Source organism: Cotesia glomerata, linkage group LG1 (assembly GCF_020080835.1).
Source record: "Cotesia glomerata isolate CgM1 linkage group LG1, MPM_Cglom_v2.3, whole genome shotgun sequence".
Lineage (NCBI taxonomy): Eukaryota > Metazoa > Arthropoda > Insecta > Hymenoptera > Braconidae > Cotesia > Cotesia glomerata.
Window position 1 is genome coordinate 28,844,905 of NC_058158.1, and position 24,134 is coordinate 28,869,038.

The 24,134-nt window shown below is 29.4% G+C and overlaps 2 protein-coding genes across 2 annotated transcripts in view; one reads left to right on the forward strand and one right to left on the reverse strand.

Annotated features, from left to right (window-relative positions):
• Positions 1 to 24,134, forward strand: part of LOC123269518 (neuroligin-4, X-linked-like) — a 166,256-nt gene that overhangs the window by 106,415 nt on the left and 35,707 nt on the right. The window contains exons 2-5 of the mRNA XM_044735262.1: positions 11,120 to 11,753; positions 13,988 to 14,282; positions 18,055 to 18,207; positions 18,833 to 19,033. Of these exons, the coding sequence (XP_044591197.1) occupies positions 11,547 to 11,753; positions 13,988 to 14,282; positions 18,055 to 18,207; positions 18,833 to 19,033 (856 nt within the window). The 5' untranslated portion in view covers positions 11,120 to 11,546. The remainder of the gene's footprint in view (positions 1 to 11,119; positions 11,754 to 13,987; positions 14,283 to 18,054; positions 18,208 to 18,832; positions 19,034 to 24,134) is intronic.
• Positions 19,444 to 23,391, reverse strand: LOC123269577 (farnesol dehydrogenase-like). The gene is made up of 5 exons (XM_044735418.1): positions 23,059 to 23,391; positions 20,095 to 20,221; positions 19,874 to 20,006; positions 19,638 to 19,787; positions 19,444 to 19,549 (listed from the first exon to the last, which is right to left on the reverse strand). The coding sequence occupies exons 1-5, from the start codon at positions 23,363 to 23,365 to the stop codon at positions 19,502 to 19,504; spliced, it is 765 nt and encodes a 254-aa protein (XP_044591353.1). The 5' UTR covers positions 23,366 to 23,391; the 3' UTR covers positions 19,444 to 19,501.

Consider the following 24,134-nt stretch of genomic DNA (forward strand, 5'->3'; position numbering starts at 1 on the left):
ATTGTATCGAGTATTAATGAAAATTGCAGGAAATCATTTTCTTCTACAAGGCGTAAATTCTGTGCAACACAAGAATATTACCACAATTTAGCTTACGGTCCGTAAAGTAATTAAAATTGTAACTTTAACAGAGCAATTATCTGATTAAATACGAGAAAATAGAATTAAAGAGAAATTTAATTTAAAATAAAGGAAAATTCTTTGCTTAAACTAATTATATCTTCAGTGAAATTTTCCTAATGAGAGCTCATTTTACTTAATATTAAGGTAAGGTAATCAGTTTCATTAAAAACATGGAAATATTTGCTTGAAATTATTTATATATATGTAGATAAATATATTGTTTTATATAAACACAATTTATCATTGCATTTTTAAAAGTTTCTTCAATTAAAAAAGAAGAAAAAAATTTCATTATGTTATACAGTTTAACGAACGAAAGTGAGTCTTTTAGAGAAATGAAAATCTTAATTTTAAAGACGGATTTAAAACGATTTATAATGTTAAATTCGTATAAGAACGAGTATTTAAAGGATTTAACACAATTAAAAAGTAATCAGTCGGAAGCACTTTTAAATCGGTTTAATTCTTTTTAATCGAGGATAAAACATCGTTTAATTTCAGTTCAAGAAAATATCATAAGTTTTTTTAAATACTTATGTTGACGTTTTTCTATTAATAATATTTATTATCTTCTATTAAATTTTTACAGGATATTTTCGGAATAATATTGCAAGCTTTAATTTTTTTCACACTTTTTAATGAATTTTTATTCTTTCAAGGAATAAAATTCTTAATTACTTCTAAATAATAATCTACCTGTTATCAACCTAAAACAGCTAATTAATCATCCATATAAATTGAATGATCTCTAATACTATGTTGTCTATCTACATAAACCTATTCTTGCAGAATTTTCGTTGATTATCATACATACTGACTTTGTTTGTTTATCTTTTAAATTACTTTAATATCAATCCACTCTCAGAAAAATATTCTAAATAAAATTGCAAAACAATCTAAAATCATCTTTTACTTAAATACGTGTACTTTAATACAATAAAAATTTATTGTATTTACTTTGCCATTTGGCCATTGCCTTGGTATTAAATTATAAATAAATCTATACTAATAAATGGAAAGCCGGTTTTTTTTGTCCGTTTATACTGCGAAAACTACTGAACTGATCGGAATAATTCTTATACCATAAGATGCAGCGTGTTTCGTAGAAGGTTTTAGTATATGATATGTTGGTGATTACTTATCCGGAACCTATATTTTTTTGACTTATAAATAATGAATTTTTATTGCACCTAAATTTATTATATTCGATTGTCATTTGTTTAAAATAAATTCTTTAATTCTATTGGTTATGTTTATATACTGGGCAGATTTCTTCACTTATGAGACCTGCAATTTCTTTAACTGAAACTTTCAATGCTCATTAAAAATTTTTTTTTTCATACACGGAAAAAAGTAAACTGTAATATTCACTCGGATTCCGGTTAATTTTTATAGTTTCAAACAGTAAAGCGGGCATCGGGGTGGCAAAAATATAAATATTACAGAACTTAATGTAGAAATTATAAAAGCCACAATTTATAAATTAATATTCAAAATAAGTGATTAGTAGCGGTCACTATAGTAAATAACGGCTCTTTCATCGAAAAAAATTACAGTTTCAAACAGTAAAAATTGCCATTTCAACATATAGTCCATATTATGAGGAGGAAGGGAACTCAGATGAAAGAGAAGGGGGTCTCACTCTGGGAGAATTTAACATTTGAAACAGTAAAAATTATACTTTTAAAATATACATTTTACCAGTCCAAACAAGTCGATAATTACACGGAGAAAATTTTATAGTAGAGTTTATTATCTAGTTATGTTAAAACCTTCTGAATTGTAGTATTTACCATCCTGATGGTAACTACTACTATTATAATGGTAATCAGTAATAATAACTGTTATTATTTTAATTAGTTACTACTATTATTAAAATCGTAATTCCTAATATAACCTGATGGTTGTAGTTACCATCAGTAATAATAATAACTACTATCTAAGCTAGTAAAAAATATGAAAAAAATTAAGAATCTGCGTTACCGAAGATGCATTTTTTTTTTTAATTTAAAATTTCCAAAAAAATCAAAATTTTCAATAAAATTCAAATTAATATTAAAAAAAAATTTTAAATCTTCAAAAAAATCAAATTTTCAAAAAAAAATTTTGAAGGGAATTTAAAATATTTTAATATTTCAAGGAAAAAAATGTACATAGCTAAAATATAGATCTAAGTAAAGGATTTAATCAAGTAAATTTATATTACTTTTTCTTTCAGAATTTTTACAATCTGAGATGGTTGCAGTTACCATCTTCGATTGTAACAGCTATAATTTATAATAATTACAATTATTATTTTTGATAGTAATCGTTACCATTATTAATAGTAACTATTACAATTGTCAATGATACCACCTATTATTTTGTTACTAATTAATTTTATTACCATTTTAGATAGTAGGAGTTACTATTTTTGTATAGTTGGTAGTATAATTAATTTTTCTCCGTGTACAGTTTGATTTTTAGCGTTGCGTTTAAAATTTACCATTTTACTTTGTTAACATTGACGTTGCTTGTATTAGAAATTTACTAACTTTATTTTATACTTTTTACATATCATAAGATCATTTTTCAGGTACGAAATGATAAATATCAAAGTCTGAATTCTTAATTATTATACTTTAACATTTTAGACATTTACCTAGCGAATATTACTGTTTGAAATAGTATTTTCTTCCATGTAAAGAGTAAATTGAACGTTTAAATGGTAAATATTATATAGTGAATAGTAAAATCACGATTTTACTATTTGAAATGGTAATTTTTAGCGGTTGATATTTACTTATTATAAATCGACCGTTATTTATTACAGTTTAGTTTTTTCCGTAAATCAATTATTATTCATTTTTGTAAGAATGACACGGGAATGTTATAATGATTGCACATTGAAAGTCACAATGAATATTAGCTAGAATAATCACATGGATAAAAAGTGCATGCCAATTCGACAGAATTTTGAATCTGCGCAAGTCGAAACAATACTCTAATTAAATTTCAAGTCTAGATCTAAAAATGCAATTCTATACAGCACCGAGCGAAGCGGGCGAGTAACAGCTAGTAGATAAATAATCATTTCTATTCATTAAAATTAACAAGTAAAATTGTGGTAACAAGAAATAAACTTATAAGCATTCGTTTTCACAGCGCTTTAACAACCTGTTAACTATTGAAAACAAACTAAGTTTCACACTAATACGAATTAGAGAGATGAAAACGATCAGTTTCTGCCCCTGGGACAAATGTGCTTCGCTTCTGCTCTCTGCAACAGTTTCAGACTTTACTTTAGTTCTGTCAGATTCGTCTTGAGTTTGTTCATGCACTATCGGTCTTGAATTATCTCGTTTCGTTTGACCCTCGACATCTGTAACACAAGTAACAGTAACAGTAGTCTTGACATCAATTTAAAGAAATCAAGAAATGAAATACGATTCGTTTGGAATCTTACTTTCATCTATCCTTTAACATCAAGTATTACATTAGTGATAAAATTTTCAGTTTTCAAAAGCTAAATTATGATTTAAAATAAAAATTTTATCGGTTGAATTTCTTCTCAAATGTTCTAAGAGTCCTTTTTATGAAACAGATAGTAATGTCTTCTCATAAATAAACAATTCTTTCAATATAAGTACTATGATATTGAGATGCTTGCTGTCTTATAAAAATCATTCGATCTTTCTTTGGAAGTTATAAAATTTATGAAAGCATAAAAAAGACTTTTATAAACAGCAGAATAAATATTATTTCATACACAAGCTTCAACTTATATTTTACAGTATTGAACAATAACTGATACAATAATATTTATAATAAATCCAATATGGACAATTTTCATCAAAATTATAAAAATATTCTTCTACAGAAAAAAAAGGTCATTTGGAAGCCGAAATGATAATAGATTTCTCAAAGTTATTGAAATCTTGCAGAATCGTAAAAACGAATGCATTAGTATAATTTCATCAAATAGACATACATCTGTAAATAAATTCATAAAACATATATCATGAGCTTTCAAATACAATTTACAAAAATTCGCTATAAGTTATCGCATTCAAAAGGTTAGTTCAAAAAGAACTTACTAAAATGCGATTTTTGGTAATTTTTAAAAATTTTGAATTTCTCTAATTTCTAAAGTAATTCGCGGATTAAACTCATCTTTAAACTTTATCTCGAGAACCTTCCAAACAATAAGTATGCACAATATCATTAAGATCGTGATAATTCGCGTTATATTATATATATATATATATCCCTTCGTTACTCGCGTCTTTTTTAGTTTCTCGCTCGCACTATAGTGAGTCTCTATAGGTTGAGTAGTTGTTAGGCGGCGATTTGATCATAGCGCGAGTAACGAAGGGATATATATATATATATAAACTATTGAACCATATGCATTTTTTGAATCAGCTTGATAAGCTAAGTTAGAAGAAGCAAAATTTTAAAAGTTTTGTGATGAGGATAAATGCAATCAATTCCTATGAAGTCTACTAAAAAGGTTTTCTTGAATCAAGAAAATAAATTATGAAAACCAAAATAGTTTTAACCTAAGTAAAATTTTGCTTAAAGTTTAAAAATTTTTCTTTGCTCAAAATAATTATTATTAAATAATTATTGTCATCATAAATATTCTTTTGAATCAATAAAATTTTTTCTTTAGTCAAGAATTGATTTTACTGTTAAAATTTTAATATTGAATTTAAAGATTCTTTAAAAATTCCAATTTTTTTTATTTTTAATGCCGTTTGATAAACAAACTATTCCGAAATATTTTATTTGTTCATCTAATTGAAACTATTTTGAAGTGAAGATTAGAATTTTCTGAACTTTTAAACGATTTTATGTAATTATTTTATAAAAATAGATTATGATAATATTTGACCAAATATTTAGATAATGTACTGCACAAGGGAGACATGTAAGACATTCTGACTTAAATCTAATGCGAGAACGATAAGCACGTAGATTGCGATGAAATTCTACCTTTTGCATCGTATGACATACGCCGTATGACAAAGCTAGAGCTTTGAATTTTCACCATTGCTTTTAGAAACACTTGCACACCTATAAGTTTATGTCGTTTTCGCTTTTATAATATGGTAATCACAATAACGTATTAAACAATACTCTTTGACTTTAGAATGCAAACAAAATAGTTAGTTTACTCTATATTTATGTCAAAGATAAGAATAAACGGTGATAAAAAATCATTGCCTCTTTCAACACGCAAGTCTCTTTGTGTTCTATAAAATAACTCATTGAAACTCATTTAATTAATATCATATTCAAATCACACTAAAACTTCAATTTTCAATCATCAAAAATTTGTTAAGAAAAATTAAATTTTTGCAATAACTATTAAGAAAATAGTTATTAATAATTTATTTATTATTTTATTGATTTTAAATGTACTTTATATACTAATGAACAATATTTGCACAAGCTTCAAAATTTTTAATTAACTTTATCGAATTAAGATATTACATTGAACAAGCTATTAGACTTTTAATTAAGGAGACATTGATCAACTTTGACGGTAAAAAAAATTTCCGGTCCAAAAAGAATTATAATAATATACAGATAAGGCAAAAAAAGTTTAAGAAAATAATTATTAAGTAAATTGAAAAATTATTTGTTAAGGAAAAAAAAACTTGAAAAATTTTGCCATCAATTTTACTTGTACACTTACGAAGCATACTAATAATTCTGCAAAAATAAAATCATTATAAAATTTCAACTTGATAACAAAAACAAAATTGACAGAGTGAAATTAAATGTGTCAAATGACATTTAGATGTTTTACAGATGAACACATCTTGACAGTTATAATAAAAGATAAAAAAGTAATCTTGTCGTTTTTTCATCTCAGAGAACACGAGTACCATTAAAAATCTCGAGTATGACAGTCTTTAAGAGCTCATATAAGTATAAGTACATCTTCCATAAGATCAAAGCTTTTTGCTAGAGTGCATATTTCATATATTTTTTATTATTCACATATTATGACTTGGATTTCAACATTATATATAAATTTATCAAATTCATGTATGTGATTCTATAGTCTTTGAAGAATAAAATAGAGAGCTCTGCTCGGAATTTTTCTAGTTAGTTTATCAACGATATTCTTTCGGTTCATTTATGCATAAAATTTTTTTATCTTAAATAGAGAGCAAACATAACATTATCTATTAAGTAATCTATATATATATCTATACTAATAAATGGAGAGCCGGTTTTTTTGTACGGTTATACTGCCAAAACTACTGAAACAATCGGAATAATGATTATACCATAAGATGCAGCGTGTTTCAGAGAAGGTTTTAGTATATGATATGTTGGTGATTACTTATCCGGAACCTATATTTTTTTGACTTAAAAATAATGAATTTTTAATGTAACTAAATTTATTCTATTCGATTATCATTTGTTTAAAATAAATTTTTTAATTCTATTGGTTATGTTTTATATACTAGGCGGATTTGTTCACTTATGAGACCTGCAATTTCTTTAACTGAAACTTTCAATGCTCATTAAAAAATTTTTTTTTCATATCAATTATTATTGATTTTTGTAAGAAAGACACGGGAATGTTATAATGATTGCACATTGAAAGTTACAATGAATATTAGCTAGAATTATTACATGGATAAAAGGTAGATGCCAATTCGATAGAATTAGGAATTCGTGCAAGTCAAAACAATACTCTAATTAAATAACAAGCCTAGAGCTAAAAATGCAATTCTATAAAGCGCCCAGCGGAGCGGGCGAGTAACAGCTAGTATATAATATATATAAATATATGAAAAATTGATGTGGGTACTCAAATGAAAGGTCTTGATGAGTGTAACATCGGGGTGAGTTTATATCCTTAAAAATTTCAATAGTTCACAAGATACAAGGTCATTTAATTATTGACATTTTTAAAGATATAAGCTCATCCCGATGTTGCACTCAGCAAGAGCTTTCATTTGAGTACCCACATGGCATTTTATATATATTTCATATATATGATATTTGTGAAATATATAAATATATAAAATATATGAAAAATTGATGTGGGTACTTAAATGAAAGGTCTTCATGAGTGTAACATCGGGATGAGCTTATATCTTTAAAAATGTCAATAATTAACGAGATACAGGGTGATTTCTTATGATGAAACCATGAAACCATGAAAAGGCACAACTCCAGGTCAAGACTTTTCCAACGATACCAAATTTAACCATTAAAACCCATTTCATCATATATATATATATATATATATATATATATATATATATATATATATATATATATATATAATGAAAATGGGTTTTCGTAGACCGTCAATCATGCCAAAACTACTGAACATATCGACATGTGACTAGAGCCATTCGACGCGGAATAAATTGAAGATGGTTATAGGCTACTTATTTTTCCAATTTCATCAATCCCTTGCCATTTTATTTCTAATTAACTTTAATAAACATTTTTTCCCGCCGATAAAAACAAAAGACAGGCATTTTTCTTCAATTCATTTGTTTTTTTATTGGCATAAAAGGAAATAATTTTTATTACGTTACTTTTTTGAGAATTTAGTTCCATATATACCCACGCGTGGGGGGATGCATGGGCAGATGCGTGGGTGGAAAATATACATATATAACGAAAAAGGGTTCTTTTGATGAAAGTTGACGTCAAAACTACTGAAGCTATCGGGATGGGACTACTACCTTCGACGCAGAATTTTTTGTAGATGGATATAGACTACTTATTTTTTCGATTTTATTAACCATTTCTCATTTTTTTTACAATTTACTTTTACATACATTTTTTCCCGCTAAGAAAAATGAAAGACTAATTTTTTATTCATTTGTTTTTAATACGATTTTCTTTTGTTTTTATTACATAACCTTGCTATTTGATTGATTTAACGTCATTTAAAAAAAGTTTAAGAAAGAAGCTAATTATGTCTGGTGAACTAAGTGTCGAAAGTTTATATTCATATGCTGATCGTATGTTTGGTTATGGTAAAATTGGTTTCAAGAAGTAAAATAGTTAGATATCTATGAAATCTACTGAAAATGTTGTTGTTTATAAACTAGGACTTTTTGAAACATGAAATTTAGACCATATCTATTGAGTTTCAATAACATTTACTAAAAATTTCCTTGCAACAAACGTCTCTTTAGCAGCGGGAAAAAAGTCATTGTAAGGTTTCCAAAACTTAACATTACATGTAGTAATTCGGTCAACGAACTAAGAATTTTACATACATGTTATTTTTCCGATTAGATAATTTATAAATTGTTCTTATTGCGGGATCGCGGGAATGTAACAGATTAAAATGAATGCATTTTCCAAACACTGGGTATGTAAAAAATAAATTTGGCTACTTATTTAAATAGAATTCGTAAAAAACATGTTAAATTTATTTTCTATGAAAAATTGATGTCGCTGAGAAAATTTTAAATGACAAAAAAATTCTTCGCTTTTGAAGCTAGACAGACTTGCAATGACTTTAACTAAAACTTTCAATACTCATTTGGAATCTGTGCAATTCAAAACAATATTCTAATTAAATTTCAAGTCTAGATCTAAAAATGCAATTCTATAAAGCGCCCAGTGAAGCGGGCGGGTAACAGCTAGTCTATTTATAAAAAAAAAAAACAAATTTGACAAATTTGAAAATTAAATCGATTATAAAAACTAATTGAAATTTTTCAAACAATCGCATCCTTGAAAATTGCATTATTGTAATTTATATAAAAGTAAATTATCATCCTATTTTAAAAGAACAATATTAAAACTGCAATACGACTAAAAACTTTTTTGTTAGTTTAACTTTTTTGTTTACGCGTGGCTTAATTAACTTAGTGACAAAAAACAGCGAATGAATATTAATTTTTAATTAAATTATAAATACAAGTATCTCATTAACAAAAGTCTGGTTCACTTCATAATGAATGTATACGTATATATACACCCACTCAAAACTTTGAGCTCAAAAACACAAAAAATAAATAAAAAAAAAGTTATATTAACTCTCATTAATTTTTTTTTTCAAAATTTACCAATATATATTTCTTTTAGCTTGTATTCTTGGCAAAAGCGATGAATAGTCTCCGGCTTGTGTCGTATTCCTATCTCTAGAGTTTATCTATTCAATAGATGTCCTCAGGAACCCTGGAGGCGCCAGTAAACTCGGCACCGTGGTTTTACTCGATTAATAAAGTAACGCCGGTTTGCTGGTCTTACTTTTTGCATCAGATCCTCACCAATATATATGTATATATATGTGTACATAATGCACAAACACAGAATAATTTAACCACGTACATAACGTCACTTGCCTATATCAAACCAGAGTAACAAAAAGGTATCACGTCTTGTTTGTTTTCCTGAACTTTACTGATTAATATATTATAATTTATAATCTTCTTAATTATAAATTACTGTACTTACTATTCAGATAAAAAGACAAAAAATTGCTCACATCGCAAGAAAAATTGAAGAGCAATATTTATTTGCATCAAAAAAAAAATTTTTTACATAAAAAATGAATGATTTACTGCATTTTCAAAGTCACCGATAAAAAACCGATAGTCACCGGTTCAAGAGAAAAAAATCTTGAACCAAAAACATAATTTTAAAGAATTTTATCATCTCAAATTAAGTAGAAAAATTTGAGATGTAAAAAATTGTTTTTTGTTCAAGTAAATTTTGTATAAAGTAAAATTAAAAAATTTTTCTGCTTGATTGACGATGATCAAATTTTTTAAAATAATATTTATTTATTTATTTATTCATTCATACGCCAATCGGCTTTATACATTAGATTTACATCAATTATTTTTGGTTATGGGTGAAAAAAGAAAATAAAAATAAAAATATGTAAATAGATTATTGACATTTCAATAGAATTAAATTTAAGTTAAGTTGTATTAAATCAATTTCATTTACTTTATAAGTTTAAATTATTAATATTATATAATAAAAAAAAATATAAAAATATAAAATAAAAGAAAAAAACAATATCTTTAAGAGTAGTTATTTCTAGATGAAATGAAATTGCACTTTTTAAGAGGCTAGTGGTTATTGGTTAGTGGTTAGAAGCAGTCTTTTAACCGATGATACAAACGATGTGATCGAGGTGTCGAATAATTCAAGGTGCGAGCAGTTATCATTGATTAGGTTAGCGATCCTATTCCTCGGGCTATTATATATATAACTTTTGGTAGTTTTAATTGTCTCTATTAATCGATTTGCTCTTAAGTTTGACGTTGGACAGATGATTCCTACTTTCTCTAGGATCTCTGGGGAGTCGATGTGTCCGTTAATAATTTTGAAAGCAAAAATTAAGTCCGATATTTGTCTTCTCTGGGAAAGCTTGTTGATCTGGAAGTTACTGTAGGCTTCCTGAACTGTAGACAAAAACGTACGATTTGCAAGATGCTTGCACAGTTTGTATTCTTTGTAGTCTATTAGTAGCTTGTGTCGTACTTGGTGACCAGATTACAGTGCAATATTCTAAAATCGGTCTGACCAGGGTATTGAATAGAAGTATTAATGTTCTTTCGTTCTTGAAGTCTTTGCCTGATCTGATTATATATCCTAGAGTTTTATACGCCTTTGATACTGTTCTGTCTACGTGCTCATTGAAGCTTAACTTGGTGTCAACCAGCACACCTAAGTCTTTCATGACAGGAGGTTTAGGTAATGGCTGGCCATTTATATTGTAGTCGACCGGGAAGCTTCCCGGTAAATATTGTTGGTTAAAGAATTTTTCTCCTCAATCAAGTTAATTTTTTCATCAGACTACTAATTTTATTTTGGTATTTTTTTAATCATCATCAAAAATTCGACTTTTAAATACTTTAAAGTATAAAGTTTTCGAATTTTAACAAATTTATTGAAACAATTTGTATGAGTACTGAGAATAATGTAATGTTAAATCCAAAACTTGAGCATGAATAAATAAATAATCAAATTATACAGCAATAAAATTTATTATTTGTTTCAGTGACGAACGACGGAACCAGGACACAGAATTGAAGTAATATATCTGGAAAGTACATCAGCTTCCTGAATAAATGCATCGATGCATTTAAAGGAAATGGCAGGCATAAATACTGAAATGTGGATGATAAAACAAATAAAACATCTAAATGTCGTTAGCATATCACGTGCAACAAACTTATCGAATGATTTGTCGAAGAGCCAATAAAAGTGGGGCTTACGCACAATCACCCCATAAAAAAGATTTCAGCGTCTGACAACAAACTAAGGATTGAGGGTTGGAGAGTTCGAGTACAGGAATTAAAGAGCAAGTTAAGATAAAATAGTGTGAGAAAGAATTTAAAAAGTTTAAGACAGTGGCGGTACGCTATATACTCGGGGTGGCGCGCGCGGCATGGTGGTGACGGTGGTGGTTGCCAACAAATGCTGCCATGCTTGGACGATGCCAGCCGGCGACCTGGACGTGGCCGCTGGAACCAATGCTAAGGACACTCGACCTCGTACATATTACAACAACAACGACAACAAGGTGGTTGGTTGTGATACTCCTGTTTACCATTTGTGGCACTCACGCTGGCCCGAGGTATGCTTCGCGCATCGTCGAGACCAGAAGTGGTCAGATAAGAGGCATACTGCAGGTACATTTTATTTTTTTCTTTAATTATTTATTGCTGCGTATTTATTTTTTGATGTTTGAGAATAATTTCGACAATTAATAGAATAGGAAAAATTTGGTCACACGTGAATTAAGAAAATCATATAAATTGTATGACGAACATATTTTTTTATTTTAAAAAGGATTTTTATAATTAAATTTGGTATAATCAAAAAAGTCTTAAAGTAAATTTCGCCTTTTCATGATTTTATATTTTTTTTTATAATCAATTTTTTATGTTACGTTTATGGCGCAGTCTTGAATAGCTTGTTGGTTCTATAAGTTTTTTTTAGTGACATTTTCCACAAAATTATTGTTATTTAATCCTGTCATGCAACATTATTTTATAAATTTATTTGAAAAGTACCAAAACTATGAATATTGTTAAAATATCAAAAATTCATGAAACTAAAGTTATTTTTTATTTATAATTCGTAATTTTGAAAAGTCATAAAGTGACTGCAGGTTGCTAATTTTTATTAAAAAATTTTTTTATAATATTACAATCAAGTTTTTTTTTTCTTTTTTCTTAAGCAATAAAACTTCTTATGTTATTAAATTACTCATTAAAGTTGAAAATTGATTCCAATTATTAAATATAAAACTACTTAAAATTCAATCCAACGACAGAATGATACTGAAACGTTTCTATAAATTTAAATTTTCAATTTACCATCTCCCATAAATTCATTTTTACAATTTTCCTTCACTCAGAATACACTTGCTACAATACGAAATAAAAAATTATAGTCACGTTTGTACTCGTCTGATTTTTGAATAAATTCACAACGCCTTAGGCGTCCCTAGGGATTGCTGCGAGCGAATTATTATTCTCTATTTTATAGTCAACGCACGTTTGGTCAGTGCACAACAACTACTGAAAACAATTTTTATTTATCCATTTACATCTAGCTTTTTTTATTTTATTTTATCAAAAGGTTTATTTTTAATTCATTTATCAATGCTTATCACTTGATCTAAAATAAACAACATCAACACAAAATTTATAAAACGTATAATTAAATTAATTACGTTTAAGCATCATTAACATAAAATTTATCGCGAAGGCATACGAAAGCTAAACTTTATTATTTAGATATTAAACACTCATAAATTTTACGCAAAAATAATTACGAACATAAATACAGTGTCAATATGTATCATATGTGAAAATAAATTAATTGACAAATGCGTAAATAAATGTGAATATTGATAATACGCAACCGGTTTTGAGTATAGAAAATGAAATCATTCATGACGAAAATCAGTAATAATAATTATCAATGTTTACATTGTTTATCTATTTCATACCAAATAATGCATCTCGCTAGCGTACTTCAATCAAACAATACCACTAACGATCATACTACAAAATATACATCAATATCATTATATTCAACAAATATCGTTTACCTGACCTAAATTTATCAACGTCAAACAAAATTCTGTTGCATTTAATATTCTTTTTTTCGCTTACTATTTACAATCATTTCATTTTATTGATCAAATTGAATATATGTATATATGTAAATACAGCATATGTAAAACTCGAATCGAATTTCTTTTTATTTTCATTTTCACCAATTACTATCAATCAGTTAAAGTTGACATTCGAACATTAAGGCAAAGTAAATATGAAAAACTGAATTTTTCATATGTTGTTTATTGATAGTAAGTACGTATAAAATAATTTTTTGAGAAAAATCCGGCAGAGTTTTTTTGAAGTTAATAATTAAAAATTGGACTTTTAACACATGATCTGTAATAAATGTTAATTGAAAAAAAAATTACACAAAATAATCATGAGCAAAAATGAGCTATAGTGATAGCCTGTGAAAAGGCTAGCACTGGCGTGCAAAAAGGAATTTTTTAGTCGAAAAAAAAAAGATTTTTTTGGTTAAAAAAATATTTATGGAAATAACAATTACTTATTCTGAACAAAACAAAATTTTCTTGCTTCAAAAAAACCTATTTTTTTATTTACACAATTGGATGTTTCAAAAACAATTTTCTCACAATTTATCCACTTGGTTAAAACACCAGCTATAAATTTCCGCGTTTACAAAAGTTCATTCATCTTAAACTTTAATTTCTGGGATAAAAAAGAAAAATATTTACTTAAAGCTTTAAATTTACTGAGATACGATCATCCGATTACACTCACAAATAGATTGGTTAAATACATACAAAACTAAATTAATCAATTTCCCATTAAAGGAATTAAACGGACGATTGGATCCAGTGGAAGTATTTCGAGGGATTCCCTACGCCGCTCCGCCAATTGGGAATCTACGACTACGACCTCCATCCCCGCCAATTCCTTGGTCAGGAATCAAGCTTGCGGATACATTTGGACCAGTTTGTCCTCAAAAACCACCCAATCTTTCCAATTACACGATCGCCCTCACCATAATGCCTGGAGCACGTTACGAGCCGCTGAAAAAAATAGTATCTTATCTTGGAAATCAAAGCGAAGATTGTCTAACCCTAAATTTGTACATCCCCGGTAGTGGTAAGGATTATTCATATACTTTAAATATATATAATAATAATAATAAGAATATACATTTACATATACATATATAGACGGATAATAATATTCATAACTTATGTATGTGAAACGTGAGAATGTAATCGAGTGCAAATATTCACCCGGATTTCCCAACAGCAATCGAGAGAGTGAATACGAATAGTGTCTTCTACTGTGGAATCGAGATTGCCTTACCAGCGAGCCTGATTCTCCTCCCTTCGGAGTGAAGACAATCTCCGTTGCCACCTCAGTGGTACGAGAAATGCTCTAACCGGATAAAGCTAGTGAGCTCAAGCTTCACAAAGCTCGATTAAATAATAAATTTTCCACTTGATTCTGCTCTTATACGCGAATTATTCAGCTGAGTGCTTTATGCCCTATCTTATAATCTACCTAAAAAAAAAACTAAAACGAAATATTGATCTTTCACTTTATTAGCAGGGGACTACTTTAAGTTATAATGAGTCCAATGATAAAACATGATGAATCGACTTGAAAAATAGATAACCTCAAACCTCATGCTACTGTTTTACAGACACAGACTTTACAGTTTTTTTAAGCTTCAACAGTTTTTCATCAATCATCTATTATTTAAGTTAGCCATTAATTTTGAATTTAAATCTGTTAAACTTCGAGATTGTAAATGACTATCATTAATATTATTTTATAAATCGATCGGCTTTAAATTAACCTTTTTGATAAATTAACTCAAATCGCTCTATTTTTAATCACATTGTTTTTTATTCGCTTCATTGGACATTAATTCATCTTATATTTTGTTTAATTAAGATATCGAGTAATTGTAAATTTTTTATATTTTTCGACAATTAATTAATTCTTTACTGAACATTTACATTTAATTAGCGGTCATAAATAATTGTGTTTGTAGTGTGAATATAATATTAAAGCTAGAAAGCTGGAGACAAGACAGGCTTTAAATAGCAACACCGGCCAAGCTGTTTGTTGTCAAAGCTATCTAATCTTTCCCACTGTGAATACGTCTTAACCTATTGCTCTTATTGTTAATAAGTTATAACCCTACCAAAATCCTTCTAAATAATTAATTTTTTAAAATGATAATATTATTAATTCGCAATTACTTTAAGACTTACTTATTTTAAATAAAAATTATAAATAAACAGAATTGTTTAGCGGCAATCGAAAATTTCTATTATTCACTCTAAATAAATAATTAAAAAAAAAAAAAGATTCATTAAATTTGAGTTATTATGGACTTATTATTTCTTTAAGAACCCCCCCCCCCCCTCGCGGTTTTTTAAATACCGTAAATTTTCGGTATTAATGCGTTTACCATAAATTTACCGTTATAGTTCTAAAATAATACGGTATTTCTGTGGTCATTGTGGCCAGTTTTTTTACTACAGTTATACAGAATTTCTACCGTACTTTTGCTGCAAAGTTCAGAAATAATACGATAAAATTACCGTAAAACTCTAAAACTTTTACCGTAAAAAATCTATGTATTAACTATAATATTACTATAATTTTACAATAATAAAATCGTATTTCTACGGTAAAAATACCAAAGATATACTGCAATTTTGCCACGTTCATACTAATATAATTAAAGATATAATGCTTTTTACCGTAAGATGGACAGTTGTGTTTATTACTCGGTGAGTCTTATTAGGTGACTGAGTAAATAGATACGGATAGTGTCTCTGATAGCTGAACTAGTAGAGCCTTCGGCGCGTAACTAAATAATCTGAGTTCAAATCCCGGCCTGGACTAAAAAAAATGTTAATAATAATAATAATAATAGAGAAATTAATTTATCAACCTCTTAAAAATTATTCATGATAATTTTTAATATTATAAAAAAAAATTTTAATCTATTGAAAAATAGTACTGAAGCAGCATATTTTTGGTATTTTGCCGGTAATAGAAAGTAGGGATCTTCTTTTCCGGTTTTTTGCTGCAATAGTGCCGCAGATATACAGTAAATATGCGGTACATTTACAGTTTAAATGCTGTTAACATACCGTAATTTTCCTATTGTATTGCCGTAAATATTCTGAATTTATTTCGTAATAATTCGACAAAAAAACTGGCTAAAATAACGTGAGTATTACGGTAAAAACTATATTACGGCAATTAACTAAGTATTACGGTAAAAATATAGCATTTATATCGTATAAATACCGAATCTTTACGGCATTTCCAAAACCGTGAAGGCCCACGTATAAAACGATTTTGTTGAAATAACAAAAGACGGGATAACTAAAAAATTTGTCCTGGTAACAAATGAGTGTAGTTACAGCAACGAATCAACAAATTTTGTTGCTGTCACAAAATGACTTTGTTGCGGTTACAAAATGATTTTATTACAATAACAAAACTAATTTGTTACTAAAATATTTTCCAATTCAGCTATAGCTCATTATAACATATTTTTAAATTATATATTCTTTTTATTACTTTAACAAATTCTCTTTGTTATTTTAATAAAATAATTTTGCTGTTTCAATAAAAAAATTTGTTATACCAACTAAAGTATTTTGTCGAATCAACTTAAAGATTTTGCTATAGTAACGAAACTGTTTTGGTGTTATAACATATCAATAACTTATTATAACCTAAATTTTATTATTTTAACTTATAATTTGTTATGCCTATGTTAACAAATCCATTTTTTACCGCAACATATCTTAAATTATCTTAAAATTTTTTTTGGCGTGCTGTTTGTCCCTCCTGCCCCTAAAAAAATATTTATTTTATATACTTCATGGTACTCACTTCAACAAAAATAAATAGCGCATGCGTACTGAAGCTGTTAATTATACCAGTTGGTATTATTGACCATGTCAATAATTGGAGGGTTCCGACAATCGATTATAATTTAAAATCCATTGCTAAATTGAATGATTTTACATTGAAAATTCAATTAATAAAAAACTCATGATACAATTTAACAATTGCATGTATTTTTTAATTTTTCAATTAAAAAAAATTCAATCAAGTAAACACTGAATAAAAAAATTTATTTTATCCAGTTTCGAGTAACTATTAATTAAAATAACTTGTGTAATATAGTGACGACCTTGAGTGACAAATGACAATAGTGAAATAATTCCAGAGCTATTAAAGTATTAAATATCTGCGAGACTTAAATATGCATAATTTTTCATTAACTTGGTAAAACTAATTTTTGGATTGTCACATAAACTTTCTGTAATTACAATAGAGCGTATAATTTAAATTAAAAAAAAAAGTCCCTTCTGAAGCTTCTTTAAGAAAAGTAAAAGAAAAAGAAAAATTAAAAAATTTATTTTCAAACAAGTTTATTAATTATGAATATAGTTATCAAACGTAATTACGTACCGTAAAGAAACTGTTAAATATTAAAGGAGGTAGTAGCAAATTCTAGCACCTAAAAGTCACAGGGCCACGATTAATTAACCGAAGGCGGTCGTCGAGTTGACTTGTTCCGGAACTCTCTCTGGAGAATCTCTATAAATAACGAGGAAACTTCTGAAGCGATATAAAACTGCTTCTTTGTAAGACTGTAGCTTCATCCACTCACGTGAAGTTTGAAAAATTTTTAAAATTCAACTCGAACAATAATAAACTTTTTTATTTAATTGCTCAAAGTTATTTACTGTTAAGTTTTTTTATCTATAGTTAATTGTTTTTGTACTTTTTTATATATTTACTATTTTTATAATATATGACATCTGACATTTATTACTTGTATGAATAAAATAATATGATTTTCCTGGAAATGTTTGTTTAGGATCAAGAGGAATAGAGGCGCCTTATGCTGTTATTGTTTACATTCACGGTGAAAGTTTCGAATGGGGATCCGGTAAAATGTACGACGGTTCAGTGCTTGCAAGTGCAGGCCATGTTATAGTCGTTACACTCAATTATCGACTTGGAATATTAGGCAAGCTTAATACATCTAACTTTAATTAATTTCCCTCCAGAGAACCGCAACTTTTAAAAATTTACATATAATCAATAAAATAATTGAGATTTATATTTTAATCTCTTTTAAAATCTATTATTTGGTTTTTTTAAAAGTTAACAAAAATAATTATAATATTAAACAAAGATCTATTTTAAGTTTCGGATTGGAATAAAAGTTTTTTGTTCAATCAAATTCAAATTGTCTTATAATAAGAATTACGCCAAACTTCCTGAGGAATAATTAATAAATAATTTTTATACTTTGCGAATTACTTGCTATAATTCCATCAAGCTTAATAAAACAAGTCGCTAAATTCTGAAATCAATGATTTATTATTCCTCAGGAAGTTCGTCGTAATTTTTTAACTAAAATTATACAACTCTACTTAAAAAGTTTTGAATAAAATATTGATTCTCAGTCAATTAACGGACATTCAAGCACACTCAATAAAATTTCAGAGACCGTAAACAACTTTATCTATTTTAATTAAAAAAAAAGTAGACATTATAATGATAAAAGAACGCAATAAAGTTTTATCGTCTATGTTTTACTGAATAAAATCATTTAAGAGTTTGAATAACAAAACAAATGAATAACACAGGTTTTCTGAGGACGCGAGTAACACCCGATGCAAATGGTTCATTGAACGGCAACTTGGCGTTGAAGGACATTGTCAGAGGTCTTCAATGGGTGAGAGATAACATTGGAGCATTTGGAGGTGATCCAACACGTGTGACATTAATGGGTCATGACACCGGAGCAGCTCTTGTTAATCTTGTTCTTTTGGCACCATTTTCTAAAGGTACTTTTATTTATTAACTTTTCAATAAATAACTACCAACTAATTTTTATTATGCGGTATTCATTGATAATGAACATTTTTTTAATGAGGCTCATTGTACTTTGCATTATACTATTTATATTCATTTTTGGAGGTTTAATTTTTTTAATCTTTTTTCTGAAAATTTATTTTCAAAATAACTTTCTAATTAACAATAAATAATAATAAATTTATTAAATTAATTAGCGTACACTGAAAAAAAAAATTAACTTGTTTCGAGAGAAAAAATTTAAGTAAATTTTCTTGATTAAAAATTTTTCGTCTTTAATCAAAACAATGAAACTCTTCAAAATAATTTTCTTGATTCATAATAATTTTTCTCTTGAATCAAATTATTTTTTCTCACCGTATAAAATAACTACTTCATCATATATTCTATATATATGTTTTATTTACAATACATAAATAAGATCACAACATTCGACAATCTCATGATTCATTTTTATACATAACTGGAGATACAGTGAGCTCGTCAATCTGAAATAATTGAAAGTAATAAATCGCTAATAAAAGAATGTCGTTAAATATTAAATAATTACAAGTATAAATCTACTGAGATACTAACTTGAACATTGCTCGGCATTGAAAGTGCAAACATAACACAATCAGCAACATCCTTACTTTCTAAAAACGACATTGTGTTATATATCATATCAGTAGTTGCCTCTGAAAGTGTGTGATATAGGTCTGTTTTTACCACTCCAGGGTGAATTCCCTTTTTTGAAAAAAAAAATGTTTTATGAATTATTATTATTATTGGAAAAAAAAAAAAAAAAAAAAAAAAAGAATATCGTAACTTACAGTAATCCGAATTTTATCGTTCTTTGCTCTTATCTCTCCTTTCAATGTTTCGGTCATTGCACGTAGAGCGAATTTACTAGCAGGATACAAATTAACTGGCATATTTCCTATCACTGCTTGGTGACCGGCGATACTACAATACATAATTAATATTATTGATAAAATAATTTTATTATTAAATTCAATAATAATTGCAATAATTAAAAATAAATTCATTTTACCTGTTGATATTAATAATGTGGCCTTCATTTTTGTGTTTGCGCATTAGCTTTAGAGCTTCTCGTATGCAGATAGCCGGAGCGATGACATTTAGGTCCATAAGTATATGATATTCGTCTGTTTTTGCATCTAAGAAATTTTGGTTTAAATAAAATAAAACAATAAATAATTGATGATGGTAAAAAGAAATTTTTTAATACCATACACAGAAAAAAAAAATTTTTGGCCCAAGAAAATATAAAAAAAAATTAGAAAAACGGTAGACCCTGAAGGCCATCTGTGCAACTTCCCGCTAATTCCATACCTAGGTGCATAAAACTGCACTAATGACGTTTTTGAGCTCATCGAGCTCAAAAATACAATTTATGTGTTATTTTGAGCTCTTCGAGCTCAAAAGTCTGATAGAAGTATCATAGAACAATATTTTTTTAATTTTCAAACCGCACTAACTTTTAAATGAATCAACCGATTTTCACGCGGTTGGCTGTATTTGACTCAATTTTTTTAGATTCATGAAGAATCTTCAAGTTTGAATTGATAAAACTAGGAAATTTGGAGTAATTCCAAAAAAAACACTTTTTTTGGTTTTCTTTCGTTCATGATATTTCTTGAACGAATTCACCAATTTTGACTGGCTTGACGGTGATCGACGTAATTTTTTCATGCTAATAGCTGATTAGTTTTTGAAATCGATCAGCGCAGCCGTTTAAAAGTTATTCCAAAAAATGTCGGAGTTAATTTAAAAAAACACTTGTTTCCAAATATTTTATCGAGGATATCTCTCGAACCAATCAACCGATTTCCACGTTTTTGGCGGCGATCGACGCGGTTTTTTAAGTTCTGAAATTATTCTATATCATCAAAAACGATCCGAGAAGAAATGACGAAGTTATGTAAAAAAAAAACCCTTTTTTCGGTTTTCTTTCGTTCACGATATGTCTCGAACGAAGAATATATGGTGAGGCTTTCGTCTACCTCCGACGAGGCCGTTTCCTGAACTCAAAAGAGCTATACACGCACGTATATCTGTCCTACCCTCACGTAGGAAATACACAGCCAAGTTTGCGGGCAAGGAAAAACCCTGCCCTCAAGCATTTACGCTATCATAGGACAGATGTGAATTGAGTTGAATTTAATGTCAATTTGTCCTCGTACTCAGTTAACTGTATCAACCCATTCAACGACTGCGTTAGCCTGATCGGTAATATAATGACAACCCGACCAGTTACCAGCGAGGCCCATGCGGGGAGGTACAGCCGTAAGACCTGTTTGAGCTATAATACTTATCCCCCCTACAAGAGTCTCGTTCGTATGTCTGTCTAACCTAGTCCCCGAATCTTTGAGCTTACCTGCGTTGCCAAATAATTTGACAGCGTCACGAGGCCTTGCTCAGATATCTCTTGAACGAATCAACCGATTTTGACCGGATTAGCGACGATCGGCGTGGTTTTTCAAGCTTAAGGGCGGATTAGTTTTTGAAGTTGATCGATAGAGCCGTTTGAAAGATATTAAAAAAAAAAACCACTTTCAAAAATGATTTTTTTCTAATTTTTTTTGAGATTTTTCAAAATTTCTCAAAATCTATCGGACCGAATCGGTTCAAATTCTTAGGAAATCTAAGTTTGAGGGAACTCTTCAGAACGCCGTTTGGTACGTTCCGATCGGTTCAGTCGTTCAAAAGTTATGAGCGAGTCACATAGTCACACACACACACACACACACACACACACACACACACATGAGATCCAAGAATCATGGAGGAAAGCATGTCCAGTTTACCGACTGAGCGCGCTAAGAGTAGCCAGCGCCTTTCGAACAATATCAGAGGAAGCAGTGTGTGTCATTTCCGGAACTTTGCCGCTCAGAGTCCTAGCTGAGGAAAGGCGTAACCTTTACCAACGAAAGAGGACAACCGCACAAAGTGCCGAGGAACTCAGAGCTAAAGAACGGCAGAACAGCATCGCGCGATGGCAATCGCAGTGGGACGCCGCGACAACAGGGAGATGGACACACCGTCTCATACCAAGGATTGACGTTTGGCTTAACCGGAATCACGGCGAGGCCAACTACTATCTGACCCAGATGTTGTCAGGACACGGCTGTTTCCGGGAGTACCTTTATCGCTTTAAGCACGATGATTGCCCAGAGTGTCCGTCTTGCCCAAGAGTTGCTGAAAATGCGGAGCACGTTTTCTTTGAGTGCCCTCGTTTTAACCCACAGCGTGATGAGTTAGAGAAGATCCTGAACAAGAAAATCACACCAGAGTCAATAGTAGAAGAAATGCTGTCATCCGAAGCTGCCTGGAACGCCACAAGCACGTTTACTACCGAAGTGCTTACAGAGCTGCGTTCCATTGAAAGAAAAAGGGCAAATGACAGAAACTAGAAGGAAGGAAAAATAACACCTTAGCCACCAGAAGGAATAGCAGTAGCTAGATCCTCCCCTCACGAAGTAATGCCCGACGGCGGTTTCCATGAGGGATTAGAGGAAAGAAGAAAAGGGGTTTAGAGTTTAGTGGGTAGGGGCGTTAGCGTCGAGTTGTAGTATGACGCTGCGTCGAGTCGCCACATATCCAGGCCGAACAGCTATGCCTGGAATCCGTAAAAGGGATTCCCCCCCCCTAAGATAAAAACACACACACACACACACACACACACACACACACACACACACACACACACACACACACACACACACACACACACACACACACACACACACACACACACACACACACACACACACACACACACATAGTGACAACCTCGCGGGGATAGTCAGGGAAGCTTCCTGTGACCTTTAAACGTCGAGATCTGATGAAAACTCGATTTTTGCAAAACGGGGTGAAAACAATAACTTCCCGATTTTTGAAAATCTTTGATTTTCATATCGGGAAATTAAAAACTAAAAAATTCATGAACGAATTTAAATTTTCTTGGCGCAAAAAATTCTTTTTGTTTGTGTACCTTCAAAACTATTCAAAAAAAGAACTCCAGCGTTGTTAATCAAAATATCAATACACCCAAAATTTTTCTCCACCCAAGCAAAAGCTTTAAGTATGTCTTGCTCATTGCGAAGGTCGCATTTCAGATAACAGAATTTTCCTTTAGCACTTTTGAAGCGCTGAGCCAGTGCCTGAAGTTTGTCTTCGCGACGCGCTAGTCCTAGAACATTAACACCCGCGCGAACTAATTTTTCTGTGATAACTTCTCCGATTCCGGAGCTGACTCCAGTGACAATAGCGGACTTTCCGGCCCAACGATCCATTCTCATGAACAATTTTCGAGATACTGATAAATAAATTCACTTGCATTCCACTTATACTCGATTCAGCTCAACAAATAATTACCTTATTTCTTATCAATTAGCGGAAAACGAATAAAAAGATAATTATCATAATTGGCATCTCGCTTCACCGAGTCATCATGAAGCGGCAGGGTTCAAGGTCTTCTGTATACATTTTGCTATAAATTGCACGATTATTTCCGGTAAATAAAATTATCGACTTTATAATTATTCTAACAATAATTACTTATTTAATGAAAATTGATTCATAAATTTATTCTTAATAAGTACCGTACTGTGAATATTCAAATCAGTCTTTTGATGGTAAGTTAAGAAAATATTCATCATTGTTGATGTTGACTATGGATTCAAACTCATTACTTTTAATTGATGAAAAAAAACCTCTCACGAGACTTAACACTTACGTAAAAATTTATTATCGATGATATATAAATTACACACTAACATTTTCAGCATAAAAGTAAGTAATTTATTTTATTGTTAGTCGAAATAATGTCAATTGAATTGTTTATTAGAAACACCACTTACAAAAATTAAAACATTTGAGTTAAGCATTGTTTTTTTAATCTAAAATTTTAATCAATAATAGCCTGCAGGATTCATTGTTTTCAAATTTTTTGTCACAATAATTGACGCACGAGTCAAATTGAATTGGATTTTAAAAAATTCGGAAAAGCGGCAAAATTATAAATTTAATTATCATGGCAACCAATTAAATATAATCGAATTAAGCTAA

Coding starts and splice junctions, on each gene's coding strand:
- LOC123269577 (XM_044735418.1), bottom strand. CDS start 23,365: ATGAGAATGGATCGTTGGGCCGGAAAGTCCGCTATTGTCACTGGAGTC. Junction 19,788..19,873: donor ACGATAAAATTCGGATTACT/GTAAGTTACGAT, acceptor TTTTCAAAAAAG/GGAATTCACCCTGGAGTGGT. Junction 19,550..19,637: donor CAATGCCGAGCAATGTTCAA/GTTAGTATCTCA, acceptor CAATTATTTCAG/ATTGACGAGCTCACTGTATC.